Here is a 21,737-nt window from a genome sequence, read left to right as displayed (position 1 = left end):
TTGTCCCCAACAGCCAGAAGTCGGGGGGAGGGGGTGCTCTGAGACTTCAGGTCAGAATATCGAGAGGTCAGAGCAGCAGCAGCAAAAGAAACCCGTTAAGGTGAATGAATGAACAAATAAATTAACTCTACCAAATGGAAACGGAGAAGGGGGCGGAAGGCCGGGGAGTGGGGGCTCCTGAGTCGGCCGCGTGTTTTGGTTTGGGCCAGGAAATCAAAAGGACGGGCTGCTATGCTCCCTCCCCAAAATGCCCATCTGAAGAATTCAGGCCAGAACGATCCATGAAAGGGCTTTTTCATCATTTGTGGGTCAGCAATAAACCACCTGTGACAAGTCTTAATAATTTTCCCTTTGTACCTGGGAAACGCGTGCTTGGGAAATACGCCAGGTCAGGCTAAAAAGCCTTGAATTCTTGTCAGGAGTAGGATACGCAGCCATCGTCAGAGCGTGCGTGAATCTGGTATCTCTGGTGGCCTTCGAGAGGATCAACACCCAGACTCGCAAAGACTAGCCAGGTCGCACTGATCCAGCCTTTCAAGACCATGAATGCATCCAGAGACCGAAGGTATTCTTAATTAGGAAGCTCAGTGGACAATGCACTACCAGGGGGCTGGACAGGGAGCAGACAGGAGTAAGGCTGGCCCCATGGGGGCAGGGGTAAACTGAGGCAGGAGCCACCCCGTTCAGCCAGCCACTGCCCAGGAGAAACTGGGACCACCATTTCCAGATCTGACCTTTCCCAAGAAAAGCTGACTTTTCTACAACATTAAGTGATTAAAAAATATATATATATTGCTGCAGATTTTTTTTTTTTTTTTTACCACACACAGCACGGAGCAAACAAAACACTGCCCCTGTTTTATTTATGAATCTTTGGGCAAGATGGTGGTTAAAAGGCCACTCCCTGATCCAAGTTTCTTTGATCCTGTACTTGAAATTCAGGCTCCTATCACTTAATCTGATGAAAATTTAGATTTGAAAAGAAAGAATGACATCATCTCCATAAAATCTTAGCCACTCAGAAACAACTTTGCCCTTAAGTCCATTCCGGGCCAACACTAACAAGAAACGGGACAGAACCGGCCCACCGCACAGCTGATCCCAAGGATAAGTCATTTGATAGTTTTCTACAGCGTCCCTAAACCATTCCCAACACCCCCTCTCTTCTGAGCAACCAACACCCTATTTCAAGATTCTTACCCCACTGGTTAATAAATAACATTGTCGCAGTGTTTTCTCCTTAAGTTCCTGACCTCTGTTTTCTGAACTCACCCTGGGGCGAAAACAAGCCAGCGGGAGGGCAAAGCCCCACCCACCTCCTAAATCTTTCTCCCTCATTTGCACACACGTCTGAATGCAGTCATTGTCCAACAGCCCGGAGCACAGGTACAAGGAGGCATTTAAGGAAGGGCACCCCTGAGCGATGAATGTGGTCCTGGAGGGAAAAACCTCAGGTCCGCACAAGGGCTGAGAAGGCAGGACCCCAGCAAGGCCACAGGTTTGCCCTTCCCGGGGGTGGTTTTTATCCTCACTCTCTGCAACACAGTTACAAAGATGCAAAAAGAGACACCTGGAGCCTTTTACACACACACACACACACACACACACACACACACACTCCGAGATGTGCAGAGATTAAACCCGTCAGGCTATGTCAGGACATCAAAATTTAAGATGGACGAAGCGGGAGACAAAATAAATAATCTGTGGTGTACCTAAGCAGCAGGAAAGAGCGTAGCCATTAAAAATCCTATCACAGGGGCGCCTGGGTGGCTCAGTCGGTTAAGTGTCTTAACCGACTTAGCTCAGGTCATGATCTCACAGTCCTTGAGTTCAAGCCCCATGTTGGGCTCTGTGCTGATGGCTCAGAGCCTGGAGCCTGCTACAGACTCTTGTTTCTCCCTCTCTGTCTGCCCCTCCCCTGCTTGCTGTCTCTCTCCCTCTTTCAACAATAAACATTAAAAAAAATTTTTTTAATAAAATAAAAATCCTATCACAGATGGCTACTGGACAGGGATAAGACAATATATTACCAGGTGGACAAATCAAGATAGAATGTGGAATGACTAAACATTTAAATTATAGGTATGGAAGAGAGGGGAAAAATACCAAAATAGTTTTTTTTCTCTAATTGTTTACCTTTTCTATAACAAGCCTATGTTACACTTACAAAATGTGCTTCTCGCTGAGCTGTATCTTCACTGTACTTTTTTTTACGATTTTATTTTTTTAAGTAATCTCTGCACCCAATGTGGGGCTTGAACCCACAACCCCGAGATCAAGAGTCGCCCGCTCCGCTGACTGAGCCAGCCAGGCGCCGGTTCACCATATTTTTCTATCTCCCAGCAAGGTGACACGGGCTCAGGAATGGCCTCCTTGGCAGACTCTGCCATCGATGGGGGGACCTGTGCACGCAGCTCTTTGTTGATCTCTCGTGCTGTCTGTAAGAGGGCTGTTTCAAGGTCACCGGAGATGAGAGGAGAAACATACCCTTTTGGTTTGTCTTTCTAAGGACAGGACCCTGGAGAGATGGGTGGTGAAGACAAGGCACTCGGGGGGCTCCCACAAGTTTTCTTAGCACCCAGTGTGTTAGCTTCTCCAGATGAGACAGAGGGAAGGGATCAAAAAAAAAACACATTTCACGGAGCCTGGGAGGCAAACAGACCCCGAATGCTGGCTCAGAACAGGCCAGAACAACCAGACGCTCTGGAAGCTCACCCAACATCAGCCTGAAGCTCCCAACACAGGTGCACAGCACTCAGTAGTGTTTCGTGAGCGACAAAGCACATGCGAGCCCTCCTCCCACGGGCAGAGAAGCAGTATCGCAGCCACAGAACCAGCCCCGGGACGCGGGCTGCCTGGTTTTCGTCTCGCCAGCCACGTGGCCTTGGGGACACCCGTCAGCCACACTACGCCTCATCCGCTAAACGGGCACCACCGCAGTACCCGTGAGCCGTAGGAGGTGCCCAGAGCACAGTGCCCCTGGCACACCAAGCAGGAACTCGGCAGGTGGCCGTGTCTTTCTGTCGTCAGCTCACTGACGATTTGCCCCAAATCACCCCACTAAGGAACCTTCTTGCACTGCTGGTGGGCATGCACACTGGTGCAGCCACTGTGGAAAACAGGATGAAGCCTCCTCGAAAAGTTAAAAAGTAGGGGCGTCTGGCTGGCTCAGTCGGTAGAGCATGCAACTCTTGGTCTTGGGGTCGTGAGTTCGAGCCCTCCATCGGGCAGAGAGATTAGTTAAAAAAGAATAAAAATAAAATTAAATTAAGTTAAATTAAAAGTTAAAAATAGAACTACTCGGGGCACCTGGGTGGCTCAGTCGGTTAAGTGTCAACTCTTTTTTTTTTTTTTTTTTGTCAACTCTTGGTTTGGGCTCAGGTCGTGATCTCATGGTCGTGAGACTGAGCCCTGCCTGTGTCAGGTCATGTCACACACATGACGGGTGTGAAGCCTGTTCAAGATTCTCTCCCTGCCTTTCCTTTCGCCCCTCCCCCACCCGCGCACACACACACGCTCTCTCTCGGAAAAATTAAACGGAACTAGCCTACAACCAGTAATCACGCTACTGGGTATTTACCCCCAAAATAAAACAACAAAAGAATATACGCACCCCTGTTATTTACAACAGCCAAACTATGGAAGCAGTCCAAGTGTCCACTGACAGATGAATGGATAAAGAAGTGACAGATGATCTATAAAGAATATCCCACTGTGTGTGCGTGTCTGTATGGAATACGGAGTATTATTCAGCCCTAAAACAAGAATGCAATCTGGCCATTTGCAATCACAGGGATGGAGTGAGAAAGTGTAATGCTGAGCAAAATAAGTCAGAGAAAGAGAAGTATCATATGATTTCACTTAGGTGCGGAATTAAAACAAAACAAATGAGCAAGGTGGGGGTGGGAAGAGAGAGAAACAAGCCAAGAAGCAGACTTCTATAGAGAACACACTGATGGTTACCGGAGGACAGATGGACGGGGGTTGGGGGATGGGGATTGAGTACACTTCGGATGAGCACCGGGTGGGGTCTGAAACTGCTGAAACATTATATTGTACACCTGAAACTACTATTACACTGTACGTCAGCTATGCTGGAATTAAAATTAAAATTTTTTTTAATTCAAAAACTAAGTAAAATGGGGGTGCCTAGGTGGCTCCGTCGGTTAAACACCCGACTCTTGGTTTCGGCTCACGTCATGATCCCAAGGCTGTGGGATCAAATCCCACGCTGGGCTCTGCACTGAACATGGAACCCATTTGGGATTCTCTCTCCCCCTCCCTCTCCCCCTCCCACTCCCCCTCTCTCTCTGCTCCACCCCTTCCCCCCCCACCGCCCGCCAAAGAAATAAAAATAAAAATAAAATCCCCCCGGTAATCAGGTCAGAATGTGGCAATTAAACATAGCCAGCAGCTGCGATCGGGGGTCTCAGGAGGCCAATGTGATGCCCTCGCCTTCCATGAAAGTCAGCAGACAGGAGGGTCTTGAAATGCCATCGAGAGACGATACGAACCCACGGCAACCCAATGCTTTAGTCAACCTCAGGCCTCTACTGATGTTACACCTCAGTGATGCTCCAAGTACTGACACGCTTTAAAAACAAGAGCTACTGAAAGCAAGGTACAAAAGTGAATCTATAATCTCCAATGTGCTCTTCTTAAATTTTTAAAAATGTGTCAATAATTAAGGGGCGAGAAAAAATTCTAATATATGCAAAGAAAGATCTCTGCATGACTACTCGGTTACTGGTGACAATGGGCGTCTCAGAGAAAGATGTCCAGGAGGGGGAGGTCTTGTGTAGAGGGGGCAAGATGAAAGTTTCAGGGTAAGAAGGAGACACGCTTCTCATCCTATGACACGAGCATGGGGCAGGCTTGCAGAACATCCTATACGCGATGAGAACTTGTAATTAATCGCTCTGAAATTAGTGAGCTATTCAAGGCATGGCCAAGGCATGGAGAAACTTTCAATCAAAACACACATCACACACACATGTACTCACAGGGCACATGTGTGTGCACACACAAGCACCCCTACATAAACACAAACACAGATACATAAACACACACACACACACACACACACTTGTTGCAGACAGAAATCCAACAGGAATGTGACAGCCGTAGGATTTGGTAAGGGATGTGACTTTACTCACTTCACCCTCCTTCCTTCCCTGGGCTACAGGATGAATCTGTACCACAGAAACATGCGATTATGTTTCTACATAGAGACGCATGTGCTTGGGGAAAATCTATAACATGTAAAGTGTAATCTCTACGTGGTGGATAAAATTAATGTTTATCAACTTCTCTTTTGAATCTACATTGTTACTTTTTCTGTAATGAAGACATAAGTACTTGTGATTTCACATGCCTAAAAAAAGTTGTATTTTGTTTTTTCATATGAAAGAATTCCTGAAAAAGACAAACGAATGGATCGCAGGGTTGATTCTACCCGCCTTAGGAGAGCACCTCCTTGACCATTCACGCCAAGAAACGAACTCGTTAGAAAAAACCGCATCACGACCACGACCCCTCCACCCTCTCCCACTGCACCCCACCCGTGACGCTGACAAACACCTGGGAAGTGACGGAATGCTGTCCGGGCCGGGCACCCAGGAGCACCTCTCTCTGGCCAGATTAGATCTAGTTCATTTCCGCTGGGAGTTACTGCATGGTGGCAGGCAGGGCGCAGCGCCCCTCGGGCTGTAATCAATAGCTGAATAAAGAAAGACACGGCAAGCCTTCCAAAGCAGAATGCGCACAGGAAACAAACCTAGGAAATCCTGCTTTCTGTTACAGGAAATGAATCCTACCCCAACTGGTAGAAATTATTCAGGCAGCCTCCGAAGTAAAAAGAGTCCTGGTCTCTGTGTGGATTCCGTACACGTGACCTTGCCTGGACCAGCAATGTTTTATTGATATAGAATTTCAAAGGTGGGATTCTAGACGCAGCCAAGTCGATGCGGAATCCTACAGGGATTTAGAAACAGTACAGCCTTCTGAAAGATTTTGCTGGAACTAGATTTAGCCTCCTTTCTGCCACCTGGTGTATTTATACACAGAGATTTGTATTTTCAGAAGATGCACACTGCATCTTTTTTTTTTTTTTAATTTTTTTTTTCAACGTTTTTTATTTATTTTTGGGACAGAGAGAGACAGAGCATGAACGGGGGAGGGGCAGAGAGAGAGGGAGACACAGAATCGGAAACAGGCTCCAGGCTCCGAGCCATCAGCCCAGAGCCCGACGCGGGGCTCGAACTCACGGACCGCGAGATTGTGACCTGGCTGAAGTCGGACGCTTCACCGACTGCGCCACCCAGACGCCCCTACACACTGCATCTTTTGAAATAGTTTGGAAAGCAGGTCAGTGAAATATTAATAGCAGTTACACCTTTAGTTAGTAGGATGACAGTTTGCTTTTTACTTTATCTGTATTTTCACATAATCTGCCATAAACGCGAAATAACTATACAATAATAAATAAAGCTGGGGGGGGGGGGACACTGACCTCTGTGGAGACACAAAAGACCAAAAGAAAATACCTCTTTTTTTTCTTTTTTTTCAATCACTACTCGGAATCTTAGAAAACCAAGAGAAATCTGAATCTGAGTGGAATTTATGAACAGGAGCGGAGAAGCACAAAGCATTCTGTGAAAGATTAACCCTCATGGAAAAACTCTGCCTGGCCCTAAACCAAATATATCAAAGTTGGGTGGGAACCAGGAGCCTGAGACAGGCGTTGAAGGCCTCCCGTATGCGTGCCAATCAATAGCCAAAATTAGGAGCTCACAGGGAGCGGTACTGATCAGATCGTCATTTCCGAAACTTGTTCAAATGCCAATCCCGTTAAACCCCCTCCAAGCTACTGGTCCTCCGCCCATAACTACCCAGAATCTGGCCCTCTTAGACATCTATTCAGGGATAGTGTCTCCCAGTTCCAGATGGAAAAGCAAGATCAAATAGACTAAATTCGTTGGAGAGATGATGACAGATCTGAAGTTTTTGGCTACTACAGCACAAGTCTGAAGAAATGGGTCGGATCATCCATATCCGTCCTCCTCCCACTGTCCCTCGCTCACACGCAAGGCCCAGCTCAGAATCTGGCCAAGGGTTGCAACATCCTTCACCCCTGGAAATCTGGTTCAAATGTCAGTGGTCACGGATGAACTGGGTGCACAGTTGTGCTGTGCCATAAACACCAAGCAGACCACAAGGGGTCGCCTTCCAGGAGCCACAATCCAGTGCCCCCAAGAAGGACAGATGACAAGGGGTCATCCCCCAGGGGCCACAATCCAGTGCCCCCAAGAAGGAGAAAGAAGCTACTGGACAGGGAAAGCCACATCCGAAAGTCCTTTAATTTTTGAAGTTCAGAACAGGTTCTCGTTGTGGTAACCCCGCCCCTGCCCAAACGCCATCAAGCACCAGGCTCACCGATGTTCTCCAATTAGTCTGGACCTTCGAAACACTTCATTTACCAGAGAAGCCCCGTCCCTCCCTAAAATGAACAACAAAAAACAACCAGAAGCCCTTGTAACGCTGAGGGAAGAGTAAGATGGTTTAAAAATGATTCTAGGAGACGCTTGGGTGGCTCAGTCGGTCAAGCATCTGACTTCAGCTAGGGTCATGATCTCGCAGTTTGTGAGTTGGAGCCCCACGTCAGGCTCTGTGCTGACACCTCAGAGTCTGGAGCCTGCTTCTGATTCTGTGTCTCCCTCTCTCTCTCTCTGCCTCTCCCCGGCTCACGCTCTCTCAAAAATAAATAAAAACATTGGGGCGCCTGGGTGGCTCAGTCGGTTAAGCTGCTGACTTCAGCTCAGGTCATGATCTCGCGGTCCGTGAGTTCGAGCCCCGCCTCGGGCTCTGTGCTGACAGCTCAGAGCCTGGAGCCTGTTTCCGATTCTGTGTCTCCCTCTCTCTGACCCTCCCCCATTCATGCTCTGTCTCTCTCTGTCTCAAAAATAAACGTTAAAAAATTTTTTTTAATAAAAATAAATAAATAAATAAAAACATTTAAAAAAAGGTACTGGGGTACATGCACATAATTATAAAAAGCTGTCTTTAGACTATTCAAAAATTTGGGAAGGAGGGATGATGAAATATCAAGTTTAAAACAGAGGGTATGAAACTCTATGCTAAAATTCCCTTTTCAGTTAAAAATATATGAAAAGATATTGGGGGTGCCCAGCTGGCTCAGCCAGTGAAGCATGCGACTCTTAATCTCAGGGTGGTGAGTTCGAGCCCCATCGTGGATGCAGAGATCCCTCAGAAATAAAATATTAAAAAAGAAAAAAGGGGCGCCTGGGTGGCACAGTCGGTTAAGCGTCCGACTTCAGCCAGGTCACGATCTAGCGGTCCGGGAGTTCGAGCCCCGCATCAAGCTCTGGGCTGATGGCTCAGAGCCTGGAGCCGGTTTCCGATTCTGTGTCTCCCTCTCTCTCTGCCCCTCCCCCGTTCATGCTCTGTCTCTCTCGGTCCCAAAAATAAATAAACGTTGAAAAAAAAAAATTTTTTTTTAAAAGAAAAGAAAAAAGATACTGGAAGATCACACATCAAAAACTTCTTAGTGGCCTGTAGAAAATAACTTAGTAAAATGACTAAGAGTTCGGGTTCTGACAAGACGTCCCCTGGGTGAAAACCCTGGCCCTGTCACTCGGGGCTGCCGCAATACGATGAATCAGCAAGGGGAAGGGAAACTTGGCCGCGTTAGCATCTCTGAGAGCAGGACAGGCCAACGGCACGCGCCTCCTTACAACGCGCACTGAGGACAGCGGCAACGACACAGACACGGAGCCTGCCCCGTAACTAAGTGTCAGACCCAAACTAAGGAACGTTCTACAAGATAGTCGCCTGTATTGCTCAAAAGCGTCAAGGCCATGAAAGTCCAGGAAAGCCGAGGAGCTGTTCCAGATTTAAGGAGACAAGAGGTGTGACAGCAGAATGCAGTTTGTGCTCCCGGGTTGGATTCTGATGGTGGGGGTTGGGGGAGAAGGGGGATTCTTTTTTTTTTTTTTTTTTTTTTCGTGAAGTAAGTAGAAGCTAAGTCATGGGACAACTGACGACATTTCAATAACCCCTGCAGGACAGAGAATTGTACTGTAGCAATGTTAATTTCTGACCCTGATGAATGTCCTTGTTTTTTAGCAAGAAAAAATAAAACACTTAAAAGCAAAAAAGATTGGGGGCGCCTGGGTGGCCGAGTTGGTTAAGCGTCTAACTTCGGCTCAGGTCATGATCTCAGGGTTCGTGGGTTCAAGCCCCACATTGGGCTCCACACTGCAGTGCAGAACCTGCTTGGGAGTCAGTCTCTCTCTCTCTCTCTCTCTCTCTCTCTCCCCCTCCTCCCCTGCTCTCTCTCTCAAAATAAATAAACTTAAAAAAAAAGGCAAGTAAGGATCATGTCTGCAGCTGACTCTTCGAAGGTGAGAGAGACTGATAAAGCACAGGTCGAAAAAGGCTAACATTGGAGGAATCTGAGTGAAGTTTTGGTAAAAGGGGAATTCTAAGTACTACAACTTTTTTTGTAAGTCTGAAATGATTTCCAGAATAAAAAGTTAAAAAAAAAAAAAAATCCACGTGACTTTAGGCTAAATGTTCAACCTCTCTGTCCTGGATGTTTCTCCTCTGAAAATGCAGATAATAAAAGTACCTCTTAGTTGCTAGAAAGATTAACTAAGATAATACACAGAAAGCACTTCAAATGTGATCTGACGGGTATCAGATGCTCAAGGAAAGTTGCCTATCGTCATCTTTTAAGAACGAGACTGCAAGTGACCCAGTTTCTTCTTATAGCTGTCTGAAGTGTCCAAATTTTCTATCCTGAAGTGTAATGGCTTTCGTAATCAGAATACAAGTTTTCTGGAAGGGAAGGAGGGAGAAGGAAAAAAGACCAGAATGTTCCCTGTGCCCGAATCATACTCACGTCAGGAAGGCAAAGAATAGATTATTTTCATACTGGCCAAGTGCTCTGCTACACGTATGCAGAGTGCTCCCATCATACGAGACCCCGGGAGGAAAAGCAATTAGGGGCTGGTTACAAAAAATAAAGATCAGCCATGCTACGAGACTCTCTGCTCTTGAACATGGAATCAGATGAGTCCTTGTGGTCCTAGCAAAATAATGTGCTTACGTATAAACAACGACGTGGCTGACGAAACTTCATCAGAACGCTTTAGTGTTTCAAAGGACGCCATCGTGAAAGTACAAAGACAGCCTTCGTAATAGGAGAAATTGCTTGCGAATCATGTATCCCATAAGAGACTCTGGTCTAGAATATACAAAAAAAGCCTCTTTCAACTCAACAACAAAAAGACACATAAGTAAAAGGGGGCAAAGGACACTGGAGAGAAGACACACAAGTAGCCAAGAAGCACAGGCAAGGCTGCTCAGCCTCAGCGGCCATCAAGGAAATGCAGAGGAAAACCCCGAGGGAGATGTCACTTCACGCTCCCTAGGATGGCCAGAATCAAAAGGCCCGACAAGGACACACGATGGCAAAGAAGGAGGGAAACTGGAACCCTTACGCGTGGTTGGTGGGGATGCAAAATAACGTAGGCACTTGAGAGAGCAGTGTGGCAGTTTCGAAAAGGTCAAACCTGTAGTCTTGACCATACGGCCCGGCAGTCCTACTCCTAAAGATACGCCAAGAGAAACGAAGATTCTCCAAAGATACACCAAACGCTTGTGAAACAAAGGTCCGCGGCGGCAAAAGAAGAAAAGAAAAAAAGAAGCAACCCGAAAGTCCATCGACTGACAAACGGATACACAAAATGTAGTACTATCCACACGATGGAACATTATTCGTGCACAGAGAGGCACGAAGTGCTGAGACGTACCATCGCATGGATGCGTCTTGAAAACAAACGCTAAGTGAGAGAAGCCAGACACACGTGTCACATACTGTAAGTTTCCATTTGTGTGAAACGTCCAGACTCCGCAAATCCAGAGAGAGCGAGCTTGGGGGGGCGGGGGGGGGGGGGCAGGAGTCAGGAGAAGATATGGGATGGAGTGCCTCCTTTAAGGGTGATAAAAACGTTCTCCCCCTGATTGTGTAACGGAGGCCTCAGGCCGCGAGGATACTAAATGCTAAATGGGTAATTGTATGGCATGTGGATTGTATCTTAATAAGGCTGATGTTTTTAAAAAAGGGAAGATGTGGATTAAACGGGACCCTTATGTGCTGGCCATCTGAATCACAAACAACACCTCTTTGCTATTTGTGCACTTGGAATGGATCTTTTTTTTTTTCTTCTTCTTCTTCTTTTTTTTAATGAAGTACTCTGAGTATCCTCATTGATTTTTAAAAAAAAATTTTTAATGTCTATTCAGTTTTGAGATAGATAGAGACGGGGTGGGTGGGGGAGGGGCAGAGAGAGAGGGAGACCCAGAATCCGAAGCAGGCTCCAGGCTCTGAGCTGTCAGCACAGAGCCCGTCGTGGGGCTCGAACTCACGGACTGTGAGATCATGACCTGAGCCGAAGTCGGACGCTCAACCGACCGAGGCCCCCGGGCGCCCCACGTTTGGGACATATCTTAAGTCCGAGAGTGTTTCCTCCAGGGGGAAGGAAGTTCTGCACGCGTGTGAAAGTGCGTTTCCCTGGCAGGGCCGCGCCACCCTGGCTCGTGTCTGCTCACGGGTGGCTCCCCGGGGAACCCCACGCCCGGCGTGTGGAACAGAGGCGCACGGCGTCTCTCGGCGCCTCGCCACGCCTGCCGGCGGCTTACCTCGTCCGGGCTGGAGGCCTGGTACACGCGGCAGGAGTCTTCATAGCGCTTCTCAGCCTCGGCCTGGTCGGTCGCGCCGTTGGACTCGTACACGGGAGTCACGTTGTGGCAGAGGGCGATGGCCTTCACGGCCTCGTGCACACGGCTACTCATGGTCCGCCGCACCTTGGTGGTGAGCGTGGGGCCCTTCTGAGCAGGCGGGTCCTGGGATTGCTACGGGAAAGACAAAAGAACAAGGAGGATGACCGGAGACACAGAAGGGTCTAGAATGTGTGGAAGAGCAACCACGTGGAGACACTGCTTCTCTTTGCGTGGCTTCGATGCACAGCGCTCAGACGACATCTGCAGTGACACTGCGCTCAACGGCAAGTAATTTTCAGGAGCCCAATTGTTTACAGCAAAACGGAGGAAAAAATTACAATTCAGGGGATGAGGGTCATTCTACCCGTGAACAAGTGAATCCGTCTTCCTTTCGGTGGCGTCAGGGCCTCTGACAGAGCCAAGCCCCCGCTGCGCTGCAGGCAAGGCCGGTGAGGCCAGGGCTTCTCAAGCTGGGCGCTACCGACACGTGGGGAGGAGGATTCTCTATTGCAGGGGCTGTCCTGTGCTCTGTATTCTATAGACCTCAGATGCCCTCCCATGGTCCATGGAGCCTACCTGGTCAGCCCCTGCCCACCTCTGTAACCTCCCTTCTTGCCACGTTCCTCGTCCTCCTCTCTGCTCCAGCCACACTGGCCTTTCTGGTCTCTGAACACTGCCACGCTCCTTCCTGCCTCAGGGCCTTTGCACCTGCCTTGCCCTCTGCCGGGCACATCATTTCCCAGATCTCAGCAGGGCTGGCCCACCCCATCTCCTCACTGAAGGTCTCGATTCAAATGCTGCATCCCCAGAGAGGCCCTCCGCAAGAGCCCCAGCTTATCTTCCGGCCAGAAGTCATGCTTCCACGCTGCAATGCGGGATGTCGTGTTCCGGCTAAAACCGACTTGTGGACCTGACGACTCTCCCGTTAAGCCGTGAGAACGGAACTTGTCCATGTGTGTGTTATCTGTCACCGCAATCCTAGGGCCCACGGCAGCGCCTGGCACGCACCGGTATTTGAGGAGCAAGTGAACAACTTTGTGTTGCTAAGGCGACGGTGGCACATCTTGCCCGGACAGGATTTTTTTTTTTTTTTTTCTATTTCCAGGAAGAAATAAATATCAAATTGGCCGATATCAGTTCTGGGTTTTACATCACAGTTTGGGACGAAAAGAACCCCTGCAACATAGTCTTGCTCCACGGCTGAGCCCCGGAAGTCAGAGAAGTTTCGGGAGCGACTGGAGCCCACGGTCCATTAGAAACGTATTTCATCCAGCAGAAGAGAAGGGACCCGATCCTTTCGAATGAATCCCGTCTTCTACCCGTGAACATGTGGTTGCCCAAAATAGAGAACAGATGAGAAGAAAACGACTTTCATTTAATTTTTTAATACTATTTTTAGCAGTGGCATTAGACTCCTCAGGTAATTAGACAATTACTAAATTATTCTGGTCATACAGGCACACACAGTGCTCCGGCTTCCTGCTCTGTTAACCTTTGGTGCCAAGAGGACACGAGTTTCACTTCCAGGCCAAAGGGCACTGCATGGTTACGATAATTAGGGTAATGAATCAGAACTCCAGTTTAAATGAATCATTATTTGCCAAGTGCTTTTAATTATAAAGAATTTACCTCTAAAATTATAACAAGGACTGAAGATTTACAGAAAGGTCCTCTCCGCTGGAAAGACCAAATCCAGAACGTTCTCTCCGAGCTCTGTAATTTATGTTCTAGCCACAGACGCGTGTCTTCATTTTGCCCACATTCCTCAGCACCTGGACCAAATTATTATCTAACATCAGGGGCAACAGCAAGACCTCTGACCAAGCCATCGCTTTGGCCGGCAAGGTTTGCGGATAGCGGGTTTGAACGAAAGGACGAGCGAAGGGCATCCTTCGCAAACCTCTGGATTTTACGAGCAATCTGATGTCAAATCTGCAGACGTCACGTACTTCCAGCAGTATTTCAAATGTGGGCTGGCACAGAGCTTTGGGGTTTGTATCCCAGGGGAAACCAGTCTAGAGCGAGGCAGAGAGAGAAACACGGCCGCTCAGGTCTTTGCAAAGACCTCGCTTCCAGACCAGGGCACCATCTGACAAGAAGTCAGAAGGCGAGGCTGATTGGCCCCAACCAACATCACAGGGATTGGTGTAATGTCCCCACGTTCGTTTGTCTCTCTCCCCAACCAACAGTTACCCCCCTTTCCAACCAAGGTGTCTCAGGGAGGAGGAATTAGAATTGCCGATTCTGAAACTGGCTTTTAATTCTCAAAGGAAAGGCTCATCCACACACCGAATGGCAATCCACGTAGATCATTAAGGTGCTGGGAATTCCCAGGGGCTCCGCCAGCTTCCCCATTCGTATTAGGGCCCGGTCTTCAAACACCCTCATGTTGCCCATATGGAAGAGTTTCACGTCGTACAGTGTTTATCTCCAGCCTCCTCCCCACAGGCCCTTTAACCCACACACATTTCTCCTTACTTAAAAAATACCAGGGGAAAATAAAAACAGATGTGGTATCCACAGAGGCTGGTTACAGCTCTTTTCGCCCTGGGGAGAAACCACCGGTCCTCTCGTGGAAGGGGCACAGCACAGCTCCACATGAGGTCAGAAGCTAGAGGAGGAGTCAAGACCCCCACGTCCAAGGGCCCCTGGCCCCGGCCCTCGGGTGGGAACCTCGCACCACATAATGCTTCGAGGTCATGCGACATATCCCAGCCAACACACGAGACGCAGAGGTGAAAATGAACCATAGACCTCCATTTCTCGTTATCGATCCATGGCAGGGACGCGCCCCAGCGAGAACTCCAGTCTCTGTACGGGAGGAGAGATTAATGCAAAAACTCAATGCTGAGTCACCACAAGCATCCCTTTTCTTTCTGAAATGCAATGAAAACGTCACCACTTACGAGCATGCGTCATACTCACGGATACTAGGAATGGGCCGCCACTGGTAAAAATACGCTCACATCAAAGAGGAAGGACTCCTGTTTCGACAGCCCTGCTTCGCTCCCCAAATAAAGCTCAAAGCTGAGAGCTCATTAACCTCAAAGGGCCACCCCCACAGAGACAGGCTCACACCCACTACTTCCAGAGGAGTCCACGGAGGCACAGGATGATTAAGCGGCCGAATAACCACAACGTTTACCGCTCAACAGACATCCTCCAGCATGACACAGGCAGCGCTTTTCAATTTGTTGAAACTGAACCCCACAGGACACCGGGGTTCTCAACGTGGGCACTTTCGCCCCTCCCCCCCCCCCCCCCCCCCGTCACGGGGCAGCGTCCGGAGATACTCTTGGTTGTCACAGCTACAGACACCTGGATGGTAGAGGCCAAGGGCGCTGCTGACCATCCCGCGACGCGCAGCTCACGCAACGAAGAACGATCCGGCCCGAAACGTCGCTGTGCCAGGGCTGAGAACCGGGGTACAAAGCCAGGGCCTGGACTAGGGTGCGGGAGGGGAGACTTCACCGCGCTAATCCAGAGCTGGACCCCATCGATTCCAAACTGCAGAACTGTGTTCATCACAGACTTCTGCCTGAATTTTTTAAATATCGCATCACCATAGGATCTCTCTTGACCGCTGTGTTTGGGGTTGTTGTGGGTTTTTTCCAGCATCTCATTAAGTTTTGCTCCTTGGGGGAAAACCTCAGTCTCCTTACCCTAGTCCTGGCCCTGTTAGAAAACCATTAAAATTATCATAATCACTGACACGAGTGAAAAAAAAGTTAAGTTGGCTCGTGCGTGCGTGTGTGTGCGTGTGCGTGTGAAGAAAAGTAAGTTTGATAGTGGTATTCTAACAGTGGTTCTTAACTGGAAACGCTTCTCAGAATAACCAATAAAGATTTTAAGAAATATATATGTTTGGGCCTTCTATACCTAAAGAATGTAGTAGTAAGGCCCAAGCATAGATACAGATACAGAGAGAGATTTTCTAAACCTTACACACAATTCTGATGCTCCGCTCTAGTTAAAAAGAATTAGGAAAGTATGACGGCTTCGTGTTGAGAAGGAAAAAGAAACATACACAGAAACAAAACATACCTCCCTCCAGACATGCAAAAGCAGAGGAACAGTTTGGCAGTGTGAATCTATGTTTTTTCTTCGTGCCTATCTACATTCTTTATTTCTTCTGCAGCAACGAAATGTATCCTAGGGGCGCCTGGGTGGCTCAGTTGGTTAAGCGTCACTCTTCGGCTCAGGTCATGATCTTGCCGTTCATGAGTTCGAGCCCTGTGTAGAACTCTGCCAACGGCTCAGAGCCTAGAGCCTGCTTCTGATTCTGTCTGTCTGTCCGCCTGTCGGTCTCTCTCTCTCTCTCTCTCTCTGCCCCTCCCCCACGCACACTCTGTCTCTGTCTCTCAAAAATAAACTTAAAAAAAAAGATAAAAATAAAAATAAATTTCGCTTTAATTTTGAAGATGAAAATAAAGAGTGATTTTTCTGCCAGTACTCCACGGGTCATCTTGCAAACTGTTTTAGAGCCCATGGATTTAGACACTGATGTTCTGAAAAATAAGGGGAAACTTCAGATTCATACTAGCTATTTTCAAACACTGCTGTTGTTTGGAAGGCTCACTTGTTACAAGTTTTATGTTGAGAGATTCTGTCCCAAGTGATCTGACCCAGTTGCTCCAAATGTTGGGCTTCATGAAACACTGGCACAAAAATCCCATTATCCAACTCTAAATTTAAGTGAGTGACTGTAATGGGCTCAGGAGAATCTTTTCAGGTGGTGGGTATATTCCAAAACTGGGTTGTAGTGATCTAATTTAGTTATAGTTCCACAACTCTGTAAACTTACTAACAAAGTTACTGAAGGGACACAACATAGCTGAATTTTATGGCTGTTTTAAAAACCCAGGAAAGCCTCCATAACCCCATCACAAAAGTATTTATGTGCTCACTGCAGGATTTTTAGATGTCATGAGAAAAGAAAGGACACACCTCGCTGAGGTGGGCGGGTACTGCTATTCTGAGCTCACTCCAGTCTCCAGACAACCTAACCCTATAACACCCAGGCATTTTAAATGCAAGGCCAGGACGGGCAAATCAATTCACGAGCTTCCGCTAAGGAAGGGGTGTGGGGTAGAGTTCATGGTTAAGACGTGTCGTTTTCTGCCTTTTAACACTTTACTATGAGTGCTATCTGTGCTAAGGTGAAAACGGACCATAAAAGCTGAGCTACGCAAATATTCCCGAGAAGGGATGGTTTCTGTAAATACCACAAGCTCATAAAAGCACCACCGAAATGCGCCAAGCTGTGTCTCCTGCCGGGGAACACGCACCGTGACCGTGAAGCTGTGCAGTGTAATCATCAGCTGGCCAGCGGTGCTGAGAAGGGGGCTGGAGAGGCAGGGGTGTCCGGCCAGGCGCTGGTAAGCGTGAGATCCCACACGGTGGACCCCCTCGGGTGGGGCCCGGAAGGCATTTGGGGGCCGATGGTTCAGACGGAAGAGTCCTTCCCGAGGCAGCTCCCCTGCCCTGGGGGGGGGGGGGGAGGGGGAGGGAGGAGGGGGGGCATGAAGGCCACGCCTGGACCACGTGCAAGTCTCAGCCCCAAGAGGGAGCTGACGGTACAAGGGGGACCCCTGAGCAAGAGGAGAAGCAGGAAAACCGTGCGGGGGGGTCGGGAGGGAGACTGCAGACAGCCGAACAAGGGAGAGCGGAATTTCGCTCTAGCGAGTGAGAAGGGCTGGGGTGCAGACAGCGAGGGGGAACACCAGTATCTGCAGAGCAACGGAAGCCGGGGGGGGGGAGGGACCGCCTAGGACGGAGGTACAGGAGCTGGGACAGAGCCCTGGGGGCACCGGTGCCACAGAGGAAGACAGGTCAGAGAGGGGCAGAACGGGGGTTGGCTGTGGCCTTTCCTTCCTGTCCAACAGAGTCCTCGTGATTTTTCAGGAATCCTAAAGTACATCTTTGAAAATGGTCCATGGATCTGTCTGGAGACAAGCCACAAATGCCCACACGGGGAGCCTCGAAGAAACTACAGGAGTTTCACCACTGACTGTACAGGAGAACGTTACACAAATCCAATTAACTGTCCTCCACTTAAAACCCACTCCCACTTCCCAGCTGCGTCTCCTGCTCTGCCGTTTTTAGGAGATAACCTGGAAACCCAGGCGTGCCTACCAGCGAATGTCCCGGAAAATTAAATGCCCGGCAGTACTCATGGATTCCACCTTTAACCCCTGTAGAGAAATACTTCCTGCACATTTCTAACTGGATTTCTGACAACAAAATCATCGTCTATTTTGACAAATTTAAGTAAAACACGGCCTCTTTCTTCTCCTCTCCAAACAAGAGCCACAACATGTACCCGCAGGTAAACACTGAGCCCTGATGTGTCTCAGAATTACCAAGGCATCTGTTGGTATGTCATCTTTTTTTTTTTAAGTTTATTTATTTTTGAGAGAGAGAGCGAGTGAGCACAAGCAGGGGAGAAGCAGAGAGACAGGGGGAGAGAGAGAGAGAATCCCAAGCAGGATCCACCCTGTTAGCACAGGGCCCAACCCGGGGCTCGAACCCACGAACCATGAGATCGTGACCTGAGCCAAAATCAAGAGTCGGATGCTCAACTGACTGCGCCGGCCAGGCGCCCCCTCATTTTAAGATTAAAACACAGAAACCCAGGGGCACCCGGGTGGCTCCGTCGGTTGGGTGTCTGACTTCGGCTCAGGTCATGATCTCACGGTCCGTGGGTTCGAGCCCGCGTTGGGCTCTGTGCTGACAGCTCGGAGCCTGGAACCTGCTTCGGATTCTGGGTCTCCCTCTCTCTGCTCCTCCCCCACTCAGTCTCTCTCTCTTTCTCTCAAAAATAAACATTAAAAAATTTTTTTAATAATTAAACACACACACACACACACACACACACACACACACACAGAAGCCCAGCCCTCCCCTAATCGTAACGCATCAGAATCTCTCGGGTATTCCTTGCTTTTGTTCCATTTTGTATTTAAAACGTCAGCAGCAATTCCGAGGAGCCGAGGTGAGAGCCACTGGTGTGACTTTTAAGGAATGTTAGCAATACCCTTCTGTGAAAAAGGATCGATTTTGAAAACCTCTGTGGGAAAAAATGTGGGAGCAGCAGCAGAGCGGAAGGCCATCTCTGACAGGCTACTCTCCCACACGCGGTCGCCGGGTTGACACGGAAGCTGATCGGTGACACTGTTTCAGGAGCAGGTGGCTCCTTCCCGCTGCGTTGGCTCCTGACCAGGAACAGGAAGTGACACGAACCAGGAGGCTCTCAAAGCTATTTCTGGCACTCGGTAAAGGGCAAACAAGTTTCTCTTAGGTTTTTCCTAAGAGCCGTAAGTGTTTCCACAGAGCAGGTTAACTCGGGGAAGGAGGTAGATGGGGGAAGTCTCAACTGCAATTTCTTTTTTTCTTTTTTTAATTTTTCTTTAACATGTATTTATTTTTGAGAGAGACAGAGTGGAAGCTGGGGAGGGGCAGAGAGAGAAGGAGACACAGAATCCGAAGCAGGCTCCATCCAGGCTCTGAGCTGTCGGCACAGAGCCCAACACGGGGCTCGAACTCACGCACCGTGAGATCACGACCTGAGCTGAAGTCGGACAGCCAACCTACTGAGCCACCCAGGTGCCCCTCAACGGCAATTTCATCCAAAACATAAAGGAACGAAGGTCACCATGGGTTTGGAAGACGAGGTGGGGGCGGGGGGGAGAGCGGGAATGATGGCAAACAGGGATGTGATTTCTCTCCTGGGTGATGAAGACGAAACTATAAATAAACGAAAACCACTGAAGGGCACACTCTAAACGGGCGAACTGAACAGTGTTGCGAACGATAGCTCAACACAAGTGTTAATAACTGCAAAGGAACCGTTTCAAGTGTCAAAACAGAAGGGTTTACCTGGGTATAAATGCTAAAAATGTGGCTCTGTACTTCGTCCATGGAGTCGAGGCCATAGGCCACGGTGCCCAGATGGAGCCGTTTGAAAACCATCTCATTCTGGGTAAGCGTTCCTGAAACACAAGACAAATCGAGTAACTGTGCCCACATCCTGGGGCTGTCGTTCACCGTGACCACGGCTGCCGTTTCCTGAGAGTTTACTGCTAGGTGTTTGCGCTGGCCTCCACACTGCCCCCGCCGGGCAGACCTCTGTGTTATGTGGCCTGCCCAGAACCTAATTCCTTTTCTTTTGAAACGGCATCCTGGGGTTCCATGGGGACACGACCACCGTCCCTCCCTGGGCTGGTCGGGGTGTCTGACTCATTCCATCGGCCAGGATGGTGGCCCAGGACGTGCACTAGATTCTATGCTGAAGGCGTCTGAACCTCGAGCAGACAGATACCTGGACGGGAGACGAACAGAATCAAGTTCACCCCAGTGACGGAGTCCTACAGAGACCTCCTGCTAACGTACCCAGAAATTCTCTGGTTCTGCTCCCTCCTGCAACCTAATTTCTCTCTGATTTGGTGAGCCACCCCAGACCTTTGTAACGGACGCTCTTTTGTCCCACGGCCACCAAATGGTAGAGATGAAGCTTAAGCCCAGGTATCGCCATGCCCCCGGCCTTGCTCGTAGTCACTCTGATATTAAACTGCGGAGTATTTTGGGGTGTGGTTCTGAGGGCCTGAAGCCAGACTGCCTGCTCTGTCGTCCTGCGCTTCTGACAAGGCGGGAAACCTCCCTGTGCCTCATTTCCTCGTCTGTAAAATGGGATTAAAAATGCCCACAAGATTAGGCGGAGGATTAACGAAACAAGCATAAATGAACACCCAGAAGAGCGCCCCGTGCGTAATTAGTACCGTGTAAGGCTTTGCTGCTTGACGATGGTGACGACCATCACGGTCACCGTCACCAAATAATCAGCCCTCATCCAAAGGTCCAGGAGCACCATCTCTAACACCTCCAGAAAGAGAATCCAGGCACCCGCCTCACCCAGAAGCCTCGGAAGGCCCAGGAAACAGCTCACCTGTCTTGTCTGTGAGCAAGTAGGAAATCCTCCCCAGCTGCTCGGGGATCGTGCTGGAACGAACCACGGTCCCGGGGATTTTCGAGTCCCTCCGAATCACCCAGCTGTACACGATCTTGCCCATGTCCAGGTTGACACGCAGACTAGTCAGAAGACCAGAGCAAACAGGTTAATAACAGCACATCGGCGAGGTTCCTAGGGTCTCTGCAGATGGCGAGGACTCTTAACACGCATCTGGGCCACAACATCTGGAACCCCTGCCTACAGACGCGCGTCTTCGGCTGAATCCCCACATCTGACAAGAGTCAACACGGCTCTCAGATAACTCACCGCCCAAGGTTTCACTTTCGTGAAGCGCTTCTATTTTGGACTAAGATAAGACACTGAAAACTTCAAATGCTTTTAAAATACTGAAACGGTAGTTGTCTTAGTCCTTTTTTTTTTTTTTTTTCCTAATTACTGGTCCTCTGAGCCAACGTATTTTGATAATGTGCTGCTCTAACTTGTGGCAAAATCTACGTTAACAGATTTACTACTGAAACCAGTCCATGCACAGCTCAGCGGCATCAAGTATGATCAGCCTGTTGCACCACCGTCACCCACCGTCCGTCTCCAGAACTTTGTATCTTCCCAAGCTGTAATTCCACACCCATGAAACAACGCCCCGTTCTCCCCTTCCTCCAGCCCCTGGAACCCACCCATCTACTCTCCGTCTCCCTGAATTTGACTGCTCTAGGGAGCCCACAGGAGGAGAATCGCACAGATCTGTCCTTTGGGGAGCGGCTGGTTTTCCTCGGCACAGTGCCTTCAGGGTTCATCCCTGTTGTGGTCCCCTCTGAGCCCGGACTCAGGACCAGTCTCAACGCAGCACTCCCAGCAGCCACTCCCAACCTCTTGAGCCGGCAGAGGAGATAGGACTCTGAGCGGTATCCCTGGCATAAAGCAGGCAAGGCAAGATCTTCCGAGCAGAGACTGATTCAGGAAA

The 21,737-nt window shown here is 49.1% G+C and overlaps 1 protein-coding gene across 2 annotated transcripts in view; it reads right to left on the bottom strand.

Moving 5' to 3' along the window:
• Positions 1–21,737, bottom strand: part of ATP9A (ATPase phospholipid transporting 9A (putative)) — a 129,473-nt gene that overhangs the window by 37,427 nt on the left and 70,309 nt on the right. For both annotated transcript variants that reach the window (XM_043553659.1, XM_043553660.1), the window contains exons 12-14: positions 20,753–20,895; positions 19,687–19,799; positions 11,728–11,940 (exon numbers count right to left, since the gene is read on the bottom strand). In XM_043553659.1, coding sequence (XP_043409594.1) covers positions 11,728–11,940; positions 19,687–19,799; positions 20,753–20,895 — 469 coding nt within the window. The remainder of the gene's footprint in view (positions 1–11,727; positions 11,941–19,686; positions 19,800–20,752; positions 20,896–21,737) is intronic.

Source organism: Prionailurus bengalensis, chromosome A3, assembly GCF_016509475.1.
Source record: "Prionailurus bengalensis isolate Pbe53 chromosome A3, Fcat_Pben_1.1_paternal_pri, whole genome shotgun sequence".
NCBI lineage: Eukaryota > Metazoa > Chordata > Mammalia > Carnivora > Felidae > Prionailurus > Prionailurus bengalensis.
Note: the sequence above shows the minus strand (reverse complement) of the source record. Positions and strands in the feature narration are given on the sequence as shown.